Source organism: Liolophura sinensis, chromosome 12 (assembly GCF_032854445.1).
Source record: "Liolophura sinensis isolate JHLJ2023 chromosome 12, CUHK_Ljap_v2, whole genome shotgun sequence".
In the NCBI taxonomy this organism is placed as follows: Eukaryota; Metazoa; Mollusca; class Polyplacophora; order Chitonida; family Chitonidae; genus Liolophura; species Liolophura sinensis.
Genome location: NC_088306.1, coordinates 291,276 through 305,075, shown reverse-complemented (window position 1 = coordinate 305,075; position 13,800 = coordinate 291,276). Strand labels below are relative to the sequence as shown.

The following is a 13,800-nucleotide window of genomic DNA, read 5'->3' as shown; positions in this document are numbered from 1 at the left end:
CACGTAATATCATAGCCACTACACATTGGTATGTTGGACTTCAATGTTATATTAAAGAATATTCAGTTAGAGTCCTTATTCTAATTCCTGAACCCCTTGGGGTTTCCGGGGTCATAAGAATAGGACCTCAGCCCTCTAGGTAAGCTTGTCGTAAAAGGCGGCTAACTTAGAGCTCCCCTGTGCGAGCCTGGTGAATGTAATAGGCTCACATCTTCTCGGTTGTGTGAGAGGCAACCAGGAAGAGGCCTGTTTGCCGTGGGTTGCGACCCGTTATCTACGAGGACGGGATCCTGGTAGCTGAGGGCGTGTTGGCCTTGCCAGATCCTCACGCCCAACACGTCACTTTAGCTCTTACTTGGAGAGAGACGGGAGGTCGGATGGGCCCGGTCCGATCAATCGGCTGGTCACGTCAAGCCCTACACTTGATCCGTTTGTTATTCTTTGTCTTACTGTGTGTCAAGTTGGCTCTTCTTCAAATGCTCTTCCTTTGGGGTCAGTGTAGAAGGTGGTGGCTAATGGGTCAATCTAGTAGATTGAATTTAACCTTTTGGTATAACTCAATCTGTTCGAGTATACCTTGTCTGGATTCCCTGTTTCTATTCTCTGCTGGTCATCCGCAGAGGTAGATTCGCCCTAGTTGGCACTCCGTGGCGGGTGGGGGACACTTAAGGCGAAATTGATAAAATAAATAATGACTTCATTTAAAATTTCAAGTTCGAATATATCTAATAGATCTTCTCAGCCGACTTCGTCAAGTGCTGATAAGAAGAGGAAGTTAGAAGTTTTCTCAGACTCGCTTGATAATGGACAGGACAGCTGGCCGGCTTTCATTGTTCTCTCAGCTAAGAGTGAATAAAAGCCGGCCTCAAAAATTCATCCTTTTGTATTAAAAAGGGCTCTCCAGGGCACAGCTGGAACATTAAAAACCGTTAAAAAGTTAAGATCCGGAGACATTTTCATTGAATGTTTCCGAAGGCAAAAGTCAAAAAATTTATTGTGATTAACCAAAATATCTGATGGTGATGGTGATATTATTGACTTGTCTGAAGGGGAAATATGCGCAGAACTGAAAATAACAGGGTGTTGTCAGAGTTAAACGCTTCACTATGAAGAAATCTGGCAAAAACTAAAAATAATATCTCTCCTCAGGAGGCCCGTAACGTCTAACCCTACACGTTGCTTTACTTGCCAAAAATTTGGTCACGGCAAGGGCCAATGTAAAAATAAAATGGCTTGTTTTAGGTGCGGCAGTGAGGGTCATGATGGTTTCGACTGCAGCAGCACAGTTAAGTGTTGTACTTGCAGTGAAGATCACATGGCCTCCTCCAAGGACGGTCCGTTTTTTATTAAAGAAAAGCAAATAATAAATCTGAAAACTAAAAACAACATATCTTATCAGGAGGCCCGCAAATTGGCCTCCCTCTCTAATACTTCACTGCATTCTTCGTTTGCCAATGAGGTCAAGCGAACTACAACATCTGTTGGAACTCAAACTTCATTAACATGGCCCACTGTTCAACCTGCGCATATTTCCTGCTCAACACAGACCACTGCAGAACAACAAATAAAAACAGCCAATAATACACAACAAACTGATAAAACTGAACTTAAGCAATCCAAAAGTAAAACTGCCAAAACAAAATCCCTTCGTTCGGTGTTCGTGTTAGGGACCATATTGTGGAAGCCGACATTAAACTTCGGGCCATAGCTCCGGTTTCTTTTCCGGAGTCTCCTCCCTGGCTTCTTCCACAACCTAAACTAATATTTGATCTACGAAAACATAATAAATCACATACAAATCCTTTTATAATTCAGCACAGTTTTGCGGAAATCTAGGCTAATTATCCGGACTACAAATTTATATATACCGATGGGTCAAATAATGGGGACAGAGTTGCGGCTGCGGCTGTCTTAGAACAGCGGGTCACTTCTCTTCGTCTACCAACCTCATCTCCTATCTTTTCTGCAGAGGCCAGAGCCATACTCTTGGCCTTATTATATGTTTCCTCTGGGCGTGCCCAGAGGGCAGTGATATGCACTGACTCGTTGTCTTGTCTTTTGGCAATTGAGAATAATAAATTTAAAAATCCGTTCACTCTTGAGATTATAGCCTTGCACAGAAAACTGGTTAAAAGAGGTAAAGATATCATATTCTGTTGGATACCAAGTCACATTGGTATTCATGGAAACACAGTCGTAGACAGGGAAGCGAAGGCTGCCTTATATAAAGCTGTATCTCATTTTAAAGTCCCGTATTCTGACTATAGCCCAAATATTCTTAAATATATTCGTCGCCTCTGGCAGGGTGAATGGGACTTGCAGATCCATAATAAACTGCATACTATTCATCCTGTCATTGGCTACATTTCTTATACTTGTGGAATGTCTTGTCGAGACCAAGTAGCTTTAACGAGGTGTCGTATTGGGCATTCTCATCTAACACACAATTTCATCTTAGATGGGGGCAGTGCTCCCGAGTGTGTTGGATGCGATGCCCAATATGGCATCAAACATATCCTGGTTGACTGTGTGGACTTTGCCCATTTTCGGGAAAGATTCTACACAGTCAACTCTATATATGAATTATTTGACAGCATCGCTGGCAATGTTGTCATAAGATATTTGAGGGCCATTGGCTTATATCATAAAATATAAATTTTAATTGTCGTAAATATTTGTAGATAAACAGTTATAAATATACAGATTTCTAGATATACTATTTTAAAAATATGCTCGTTTTCGAGTTTTAACTCTTATTTTTCTTTTATCTGATTTTAAACCCGTCTGTACTTTTTGTTTTACTTTTGATGTTAACACTACCACATCGAAAACCTTAACCGTCTGGTGTTGTCACTTTGTTCTCGCCACGATGTGGCTGAAATATTGCCAGTGTGGCCTTAAGCCATAATCATTCATTCATTCATTCTAATTCCTGATGATCCATAAGCTTGGTTTCGATACAAAGAGCACATTGTCTCGAAAGATGTCATAACTATTGAAAAACCAGTAGCATTTTGGATATTGGGAGGAGTTCACTATGTTTTGGCGGAGACAGAAACCATTTACCTGAATTGCTATTGACTTCACTCTAAATCCTGTTTATGACACTGCCATATTTTAAATTGTTATACACGGTTTAGCATAATAGACATGTAACCTAAATAACTGAACTTTACGTTATCTCCTGTAGCATATGATTACACAGTAGTATGGTTTTAGAGTTACATATAAGGAAATTCTGTTATAAAAACACAAAATAATCTATCTGCGGCCATTGTGTGCTCTGTGGTATAGTGCGGAATTCGTTCTAACGGCTTATGTGCAGCTATTGGGAAAGACACATCTTTCCACGCCCATTGTCCAGCTTGCCACTTGTATCTGAATAATTATGACGTTTCCAGTGGCAATGAGTTCTCGTTGTCCAAACCAAGTTCACTGAGTTAACAATGTGAATAAACGTATTCTAATTGCATTATCTTTGCAATAATATGGACATCTAACATACTGACGTGTAGAGCTTGTGATGTTACGTTTCATTGGCGACAAACAAATCTTGTAGCGAGTGCAACTGATTTTACCAGAAAGCTGAATATATGTGGCAAATTAAAAGACACAGCATTTTGATTGGATGGTTAGGTTGGGGGAAAGTACTTTCCCTTGCGTTAGCAAAATATTTTTTATTTATATTATTTTTTGTTGTTGTTGTTGTTCTCTTTTTTCCGCATGAAATGTTTGTGCCAATTCCCTAAAGCTACCTCAAACATGTGATGTCCGTGTAATTCAGCTGATATGGATACTTTGTCAAATGTGGTGTTGTTAACACAAAGCATGATTAATACAGGCAGATTCGGACAATAAATTTACAGCATACGTATGTTCATTTGTAAATTCTTGTCAATCATGCTGGTCACGTTGTGGAATATATTGGCAGTTGACAGTAATTTAAGCATAAACATGAAATTCACCATGCAATGAATGCACTGTGTTATACATGTTATGACGAGCACCCATAAGCTGACAAATAAATAAAAGATTTTTTTTTTTTGATTGGTGTTTTACGCCGTACTCAAGAATATTTCACTTATACGACGGCGGCCAGCATTATGGTGGGCGGAAACCGGGCACAGTCCGGGGGAAACCCACGACCATCCGCAGGTTGCTGACACACCTTCCCACATACGGCCAGAGAGGAATCCAGGATGAGCTGGACTTGAACTCACATCGACCGCATTGGTGAGAGACTCCTGGGCCATTACGCTGTGCTAGCGCGCTAACCAACTGAGCCACGGAGGCCCCAATAAATAAAAGAATGGGCATTTTCGCATATACACAATGGCAGTTATCAGCTGTTGTAAATTTTGTTGGAGCCGATGTCGGCGGACTCAGGCCAACAACGTCGTCAACTCGGATCTCACTCTGTCTGGGTGACGGCAGCTGTGGGGCCAGTCGCGCTGACACCAGCCACAGAGGTATTCGATGATTGGGAGGAAACAACGGTTGAGTGTAAAACACTGCACAGAGAGCGGCGTTGTTGTTCAGACGGCCTCTAGGTGTATGTCCGGTGGCCAGTTACGGACATTATCCTATGTTCCAACACCAGCGTGGCTCAGAACAGAGGACAGTGGCGCAGTGACAGTGGTGTGTGTACCGCCGAATGGGTCCTGTATCATGAGAGATGTCTGCCATTATCGAGTTTGTTCACTCCCATACCTTTTTGGCTATTGGCCTATTGGCCACATGGTGTCGGTAATTGTAAATATTTCACCTTTCAACTTAACTGCCTGAGCAGTAATATGTAAATTCATTTGGCTTTTGTCCACAGAAATGTGAGCCGTCAAATTCTGAAGAAAACAGACGTACTGATAGTACAACACAGCCCCCTCCCTGCCCATTTTATTACGTACACGGAACCATCCCAGCGTCCATGACGAGGACGGCAGCTGTGTATAGATTATCACTTTCAGCACACTTCGCTCACCATTGCTTTTAGTGTTAAAGTTTTTGGAGGTATTGTAGAATCGCATTTTGATGCTGTAGACGTCTAAGAAGGCGGCCATTTTGAATTACGCCGACAGGCCATAACAAATGTTTCAATAATTGCAGAAAGCGTTTTAAAGAATTCTTTACAAGTATTGTAGTACCATTTACCCGTACAGGTTTATATTCCCTATATGTCGATAAAAGGTGACGATATATTTCTTCAAGCGATAGTAACTGCTGTAAACAGCCGATATCGTGTGCATTGGAGGGTATCCTGTTAGCATACGCCACAGTGTACTTTTTGGCGCGTTAGCTCGAGTATAAACGGAGTTGCAGAACAAGTTTATTTTTGTTACTGTGAAGAAGAACTGAAAATAGACTACAATATTGCTGCATCGTCATGGGGTGACGGCTGATAAAACCGACAAGGTTTAGACTGAATACGTTGAGTGTGCTGCATTACATTAGTGTCAAACACGTCTACATGTCTAGACAGGTAACCGAAATTATTTGAAGACATCCTGTAAATCTAGATTGGAGATAATACCTCTACTCTGCAAAAGCAGGTCAGCCTGGGTTTTATCTTCACAGAGAGGGCTTGAGCCAATCTATAAGTTCGTGTATGTATACTACAAATAATTAATAATCACCCGAGGCAACTGGTCCTTGCACTCGAAACAGAACATGAGGACTTTAACATTATGAATGCAAAAAGTGCTCTAACTGCAATTTCTTTACATATCGACATCCAACGTATCAATGTGTAGAGCTTGGATTGTTACGTGGCACTGACTAAAGGCAATTTTTGTGGCTAATGTGACTGATTTTACAGACAGCTGAATTATAATTTCAGTACAAAGTTGGCCACCATTGATAGATATCTCTGAAATAGGGATTTGAGAATCTGTTAAATAGTTACAACCTTCTTGAGTTCTAATGACCTTCTTGACCTTCTTGACGCGTGGGATTTATCAACACCTGTTCACACTGGCAACTGGGATAGCCAGACATGGTCCAGGGGTAACTGAACAGGTAATTGAACAGGAAATTCCTGCATTTCTCCCCCATCATTGTTTTGGAAGGCCTTAAATTATATTAGTTTATGGTAAAAAGAGGCCAGTCACGCTCGCGAGTTCATTTACAAAGTCTTACGTTCGTTGAAGATCGTTTGCCTTCCATCATGTCGTGCTAGTACCTTACTTGAGAAAGTTTGTCCATGTAAATTTACCCCTGATTCCCCCGTCTATATAAGTGTGGATCATCGTATAAGGGAACAAGTGTGGAGTTAACAGCAAATAAATAAATTGGTAAATATAGGTCAATAGAAATCAATTTCTCTACATTAATGCTTGCGCTAACTAAAGATGTGATATTAAAATATTTCAGAAACTCCCATCTTACTTGTAGATGGTGGGGATTGTACGTATACTAACGACACTGGAAAATGTGACCACCGGTTACTACAGGTATGTAGAAAAGGGACATGTTGCTTACATATAGATATGGGAAAATGTCACAAACGCTTCCTACAGACATGGACTAATGTGACAGCTGCTTAGGCTACAACAGACATGGACAAACGTAACAGCTGCTTAGGCTACAACAGACATGGACTAATGTGACAGCCGCTTAGGCTACAACAGACATGGACAAACGTGACAGCTGCTTAGGCTACTACAGATATGGACAAATGTGACAGATGCTTAGGCTACTACAGACATGGACAAATGTGACAGATGCTTAGGCTACTGCAGACATGGACAAATGTGACAGATGCTTAGGCTGCTATAGACATGGACAAATGTGACAGATGCTTAGGCTACTATATACATGGACAAATGTGACAGATGCTTAGGCTACTACAGACATGGACAAACGTGACAGATGCTTAGGCTACTATAGACATGGACATATGTGACAGATGCTTAGGCTACTATAGACATGGACAAATGTGACAGATGCTTAGGCTACTACAGACATGGACAAATGTGACAGATGCTTAGGCTACTACAGACATGGACAAATGTGACAGATGCTTAGGCTACTATAGACATGGACAAATGTGACAGATGCTTAGGCTACTACAGACATGGACAAATGTGACAGATGCTTAGGCTACTTCAGACATGGACAAATGTGACAGCTGCTTAGGCTACTACAGACATGGACAAATGTGACAGATACTTAGGCTACTTCAGACATGGACAAATGTGACAGATGCTTAAGCTACTATAGACATGGACAAATGTGACAGATGCTTAGGCTACTATAGACATGGACAAATGTGACAGATGCTTAGGCTACTACAGACATGGACAAATGTGACAGATGCTTAGGCTACTACAGACATGGACAAATGTGACAGATGCTTAGGCTACTACAGACATGGACAAACGTGACAGCTGCTTAGGCTACTTCAGACATGGACAAATGTGACAGATGCTTAGGCTACAACAGACATGGGCAAATGTGACAGATGCTTAGGCTACTACAGACATGGACATATGTGACAGCCAAATTCAGTATTTTCAGATTACAGGAAATAAAATAAAATTTCACTCCAAAAAGAGCATTTTTAAAGGCAAATAAATATCCAAGTTGTTACTTTTGGTAATGAAACTGACATTTCATCTCACTTTCCAAACAAACTTATAAACAAAATTCGAAGACCAATGGAACTTTAAAAAATCAGGCAAAATGTTCAACCTAGTAAACAGGTCATTTACGGTACGTTCAGTTGTACAATTGTGTCATGTCCAATGGCTTTTATTCAGATTGAGCCTTACTCAACATCACACTGGATACAAATCCCCACTTATTCAAGTTGTTTGGAACTTCACTCTTGTGTGAAAACTAAAAAAAAAGTCATATTTATATGATCAATAAATGACGTAATAGACCAAAAATCACCATTTACATTTACATTGCACTGCATCATCCACAAAAGACCAGTTTATTCACCAACTACAAATTCTCCCTTGATAATCTCCCCTTCTTGAACTGCAGACCCCTGTATCTAAATGGCAGAAGGTTGATGATGGAGAGGTGACAGAGCGCAAAATGGATGACGAGGAGGTAGGATTCTCGTGTATAGTAGCTATGTAACTAAATAATGTATTGGTATGAAGAAAATGTACAGTCGTAATACAAAGGCAAATGTTAATTCATCACATTTTGCTTGCGTGCAAATAAATTCTTTTAACCTTTACACATCTGTGTGCTGTTGTAAGAAAAAATAATGACCAAGAGTGTGACATGTAAATGTTGCTAGGTAAGCTAACTGACTTCTTCTATAAGCGGTGATCCCCATGCTTAATCTAATCACTGGAAGGCCTGTTTAGTGTAATTTATCTGGTTTTGTGTTGTGTACAGGAGATGAAAAACCCATGCTTTGGTGGGGAACATTGACCACATGTTGAAGAGGACCACATCCTGGAGGTGAAAAGGCATAAAGTCTTCTCTCATGTAGATGAAAGTTCTCATGGTTAAACTTGTTAACAGCAGCTGGTAATGTAAAGCCTTTTAGACTGAGCCTAGTTTCTATGTACCGTTCTCTTGGCATACTAGTCTCCTCGAAAGACAAGAGTCTTGTGGAAAAACAGTCGCTGGCTAAGTGATTAATGCATTCATTGTTTGAGACAGTTAGCCTTGGCTTGTGAGCTTTCATGAGCTTTCATATTAGATTAGCTGAGTGCATGAAACCAGAGGAGGTTTACAAGTGAGATGGTATGCGTGAATGCCTCTACATTTGGCTTTTACATGTACTGTGGATTAAAACGTTTCCTCTGCAAAACATAATTGCTATTGTGTTAGTAGAATGACTCCCCTGTGGCAATTGGGCATCTGTTTCTGATTTCATGATGTCCTACCGGCGCCAGAAAAGGTGGTGGAATGCATACATCCTGTTCTATGAGAGGATATATGAAGAAGACCCTGTGGGAGATGTGAATAAGACTGTACAGGATCTTTCCATAGGTGAGGCAGGCATTTTAGGGACGTCATTCTGTAACTGATTGCTAATTTTTATGTAGTATTGTGATTCCTTACTTCTCTACATAGCTCATGTAGATGGTTAATGTGTTGACTTGTTTTGGATCAGTGAGATATCTACTCAAGTCCAGCTCCTATTGCTGCGGCTGTAGCATATGTCTTGAGTTTTGTGAACTCCTCACACTCCGGTTTCACAAAAAAGTATTCAAGCTTGAACACTGAGAGTGATGTGCATATATGTAAAATTTTTTGTTGAGGACATTGAATGTAGCTTTTGTCAACCCAGGTAGCCTATTAACACAGCAAACATATTTAAAGCTGCCATGGCCCACATATGATTATTAAAGTGAATAAATGGCCTCTGTCAGTTTTTGCAGCACAAAAAAGTAAAAGTTTCTGGTGTTCATCTAGATGACCAGAATACATTCAGAAATTACACATAAAGTAGTACGCATAAGCATTTTTTTTGGCTGTTTTTGTATATCATTGATACATGGTATTGGTATATCGCATCTAGCGCTTTTCATCAAGTCTACATGTATGTACGTCCAGTATCACATATCGCAAGTCATCACATACAGACCTCTACAAGTCACGGGTACACGTATATGTGCATGTATATCAGGGCTAGTGTGAGTCATCACATTTATATGTACAGATGTACGTCATGATTATGTCTATATAGAGGCCTGTACTATCATGAAATTTACATATGTATATATCACGAGACCACACATATGTGCCACTCGAAAATGCACGTCTATCAACATAGGGCGGTCGCTGTGAGTTCAAGTCCAGCTCATGCTGGCTTCCTCTCTGGCCGTAGGTGGGAAGGTCTGCCACCAGCCTGCGGATGGCCGTGGTTTTCCGCCGAGCTCTGCCCGGTTTCCTCCCACCATAATACTAGTGTCACCTCACAGTCACTTTACATATGTGCGACCTGACTAGGCACGTACACGTATATCAGTATATGATGTATTTCCACAAACACTTCACGTGATCGCTACACCTATGCCAGCAGGATAGCAACCCCATATATGTGCCACGTACACGTACATACAATATAGGATAGCCTGTATTTCCACAAACACTTCACGTGATCGCTACACCTATGCCAGCAGGATAGCAACCCCACATATGTGCCACGTACACGTACATACAATATAGGATAGCCTGTATTTCCACAAACACTTCACGTGATCGCTACACCTATGCCAGCAGGATAGCAACCCCACATATGTGCCACGTACACATACATACAATATAGGATAGCCTGTATTTCCACAAACACTTCACGTGATCGCTACACCTATGCCAGCAGGATAGCAACCCCACATATGTGCCACGTACACGTACATACAATATAGGATAGCCTATATTTCCACAAAAACTTCACGTGATCGGTGCACGTATGTCAACAGGACAACAGCCTCACATATGTGCCACATGACTATGCACTTACACATACATACAATATAGGACAGCGCATATTTCCAAAAACACTTCACGTGATCTCCGGCCGTAAGTGGGAAGGTCTTACAGCAACCTGTGAATGGTCGTGGGTTTCCCCCGGGCTGTGCCCGGTTTCCTCCCACCATAATGCTGGCCGCCGTCGTATAAGTGAAACATTCTTGAGTACGGCTTAAAACACCAATCAAATAAATAAATAAATAAACTTCACGTAATCGCTACACGTATGTCAACAGGATAGCAATCCCACATATGTGAGGCATGACCAGGCACGTACACGTGCATAAAATATAGGATAGCGTATATTTCCACAAACACTTCACGTGATTGGTACACGTATGTCAATAGGACAGCAACCTCGCATATGTGCCACATGACTCTGCACAGACACGTACATACAATATAGGATATCCTATATTTCCACAAACACTTCACGTGATCGATACACGTATATCAACAGGACAGCAACCTCACATATGCATGATCTGTATAATCGCAGTAATCATATATATGCACAGTTAGTTTGAGCAACACGTATTACAAGACAGATAATGGTGTTTAAGCAGGTATAGAAAACATTAAAGCAAATATTGGTATGTGTACATCAAAAAACTTTACCATCTTATAAATCGATGGGCGCATCAGAGGGAAACAGAATACCCTGAACGTAATAAAATCTTCGGTTGGGCGCATGCTAACATTTCTGTTATCAAGGTAGATTGAGTTTTCTATACGGTGACTTCAAATTTGTGTATGATTTGCCTTTATCAGCAATCTTAATACCACCTGCAAGTAAAATTAGCTCCTTTATGCACGGCTTACAAATTGGCCACAACAAGTTACTTTTTTCGCATGATAAGCCTGCATTATAATTTCAAAACGGGAAAGTTAATTGAATACTTAATATTAAATTTTTCATTTTCTACGACAATTAGTGTACCTTCATCTGAGCATCTGTTGTCACCATGTGTAACGTAGACCCGCAGGTCGCACGTGCAAGTAAATCCCAGCATCTGTTGTCAAAACCCTGTGTCACCAACGCGTTTCATTTCTTCTTTTGGGGTGGGGGGTGGGGAGTAGGTTAAATATTTCAATTTCATTTTTTGCCGGTACTGTTAATATCTATATATTAGATGTCCAGTAATCTCTGGTGTTGCTGAGATAATTTACAGAATAAAAGCTGACATTTATCGTGACTCGCAACAGTTTGCTCATTGAAACGTCACTAAAATGAGGAGGTATGTCCTAGTTTGTTTCCAATTTTATAAATTTTCAAATTCTAACATAATTCTGATTGTCAGAAGTAATGCGAACATGAGTGACGTGAATGAAGACATCTTAAATGCTCCTTAGAAAAAACAGTTCTTCAGTAGCCTTCATTTTTAATTCCATACCACTTGTTCCCACAACAAATGCTATCATTACATTGTTTTTAAACAAAACCTGAGTGTTATAAGTTAACTTAAGCCAGCTACCTTCCTTAAATCAAATGGATTACGTTCCTTTGATTGGACATTGCCGTTCAGAACGTCACAACACGGTTATGACACTGCAAAATATACTGTCAATTATTTGGCTTTATAACTCCTTTGGCTGTCAGGGAAATTAAAGTATATGCTAAAATGGATGTCCGCCGTACACTCAACAAACATATAAACGCACGAAATATTAAATAACCTGTTGACTTAACAATTAGGGAAAGTATTCATTATACTTACCCGCACCCCCATCCCCACCCCCACCCCAGCTTTTCTTATTTTAAGGCAATAATCCAGGACCTGGTAGCGTGTAAACACAGTGGTCGGTAATCACACTTCACAGCAATCAGTATCGAGTGTGTCTACCGTTAGCACCACGAAGAGCGTGAATTGTGATTACGGACCACTCTGTTTTCATGCTAACATAGGTCCGGGATTATTGCCCTAAAATGTGAAAAGCTGGGGGAAAATGAAGCCACAAATGATAATAAATACTTACCCTAATTGTTGAATTAACGCGTTATTTAATAAAGATAGAACACAATATAAAATTGCTTCGTGCGTTTATGTTTTTGTTCAGCATATCTGAGCCGCACAAGAAGGACAGTAGCAAACAATTCTGTTCTTCTGTAACAAATACAAACAGTAAAGCTGAACAGAATCACATATAAAGGAATATTGTTTATATGTTTTACTCAGGCTTCAAATAATTACACTTCTGAGGCATTATTTGTAAGTGTGAAAGTCAGCGTCGTCCGCTATTACGTGCTGTTGAACGTACTTCCGGAACATTTTTATGAACGTTGGTATTATTGGGGCTCGACTGTATCGAACCAGATGCGGAAAATGTCGTCGAAATGCTCTCGTAGCTTCCTGTAGATGATAGTGAGGCACTTTGGTAAACAGACGATGGATTTGATGGGTGCCTATATCATGGGTTAGTCGATGAGCCCATCCGTATTCCCTGTCGATGGAAGACAAATGACCAAGGACAAAGTTCCATTTCTGATCGGAGAACCAAGGGACATTTTCGTCCGTGTGGTGGAGAAAAGTGAAGACGACCCCCCAGCTAGCGAAGACGAAGGCCGGGATCACGTAGTGGATCATTAGGGAACCCCAGCCGAAGTACACCGTGTAGTGATACAAGATGGCCACCCACACCGCCAAAGACGACACAGATACCGCGCAGGCCAAGACGTGACGCGAAAAGGCACGGTGGAGAAAGTTGTAATGGTACACGGGCCTTGAGCCGTATCCCATCGCTAAATAGGCATACCATCCGATACCCAAGCCGAAGCCAAGTTCTCGTCACCGGGCTATCCTTTTTTCTCGTTGGATAAAATACTTCGTCCTTGTCAATGTTGCCGGTGTGTTTGTGGTGATTACGGTGAGATATCTTCCAACAGTAGTACGGGACCATTAAGAAGGTGCGAAGAATTGTCCCCATGACGTCATTAAACACGTCACTCTTGGAAAAGGACCCGTGACCACAATCATGTCCGAGGACGAAGATGGCCGTGAAAAGGGTGCCTTGGAGGAGCCAGAATAATGGGGCGATCAGGCAGACGGTGTACCAAGGGAAAGAACTCCTGACCCACTCAAAAACTACGTACAGCACCACGATAGCTGTGGCGTCCAAGGCCACGTAAGACATGGAGGTCGAGACTTTGGGTTCGAAACAGTGTCTGGGAATCACTTTCTTGATGTCAACTATGGTGGGTAGATTGTCAGCCTCTCTTTCGAGCTTGTCATCGATTGGTTGATGTTGATGCGTGCCTCTTTCGCCCTTGGTCTGGTTGTTGTCCTCTTTCAACAAACTGACCAAACACAACTTGAGAAGCAGCCATTGCCAAATCTGCCTCTGACGATCCATGGCGGAGAG

General features: G+C 41.2%; 1 protein-coding gene across 1 annotated transcript; it reads right to left on the bottom strand.

The window, feature by feature from the left end:
- Positions 1-12,644: 12,644 nt before the first annotated feature.
- Positions 12,645-13,800, bottom strand: LOC135479298 (sn-1 acyl-lipid omega-3 desaturase (ferredoxin)-like). Its single transcript, XM_064759119.1, is given in 2 exon segments — positions 12,645-13,218; positions 13,220-13,800. Coding segments are annotated over 2 exon segments (1,146 nt in total). The 5' UTR covers positions 13,792-13,800.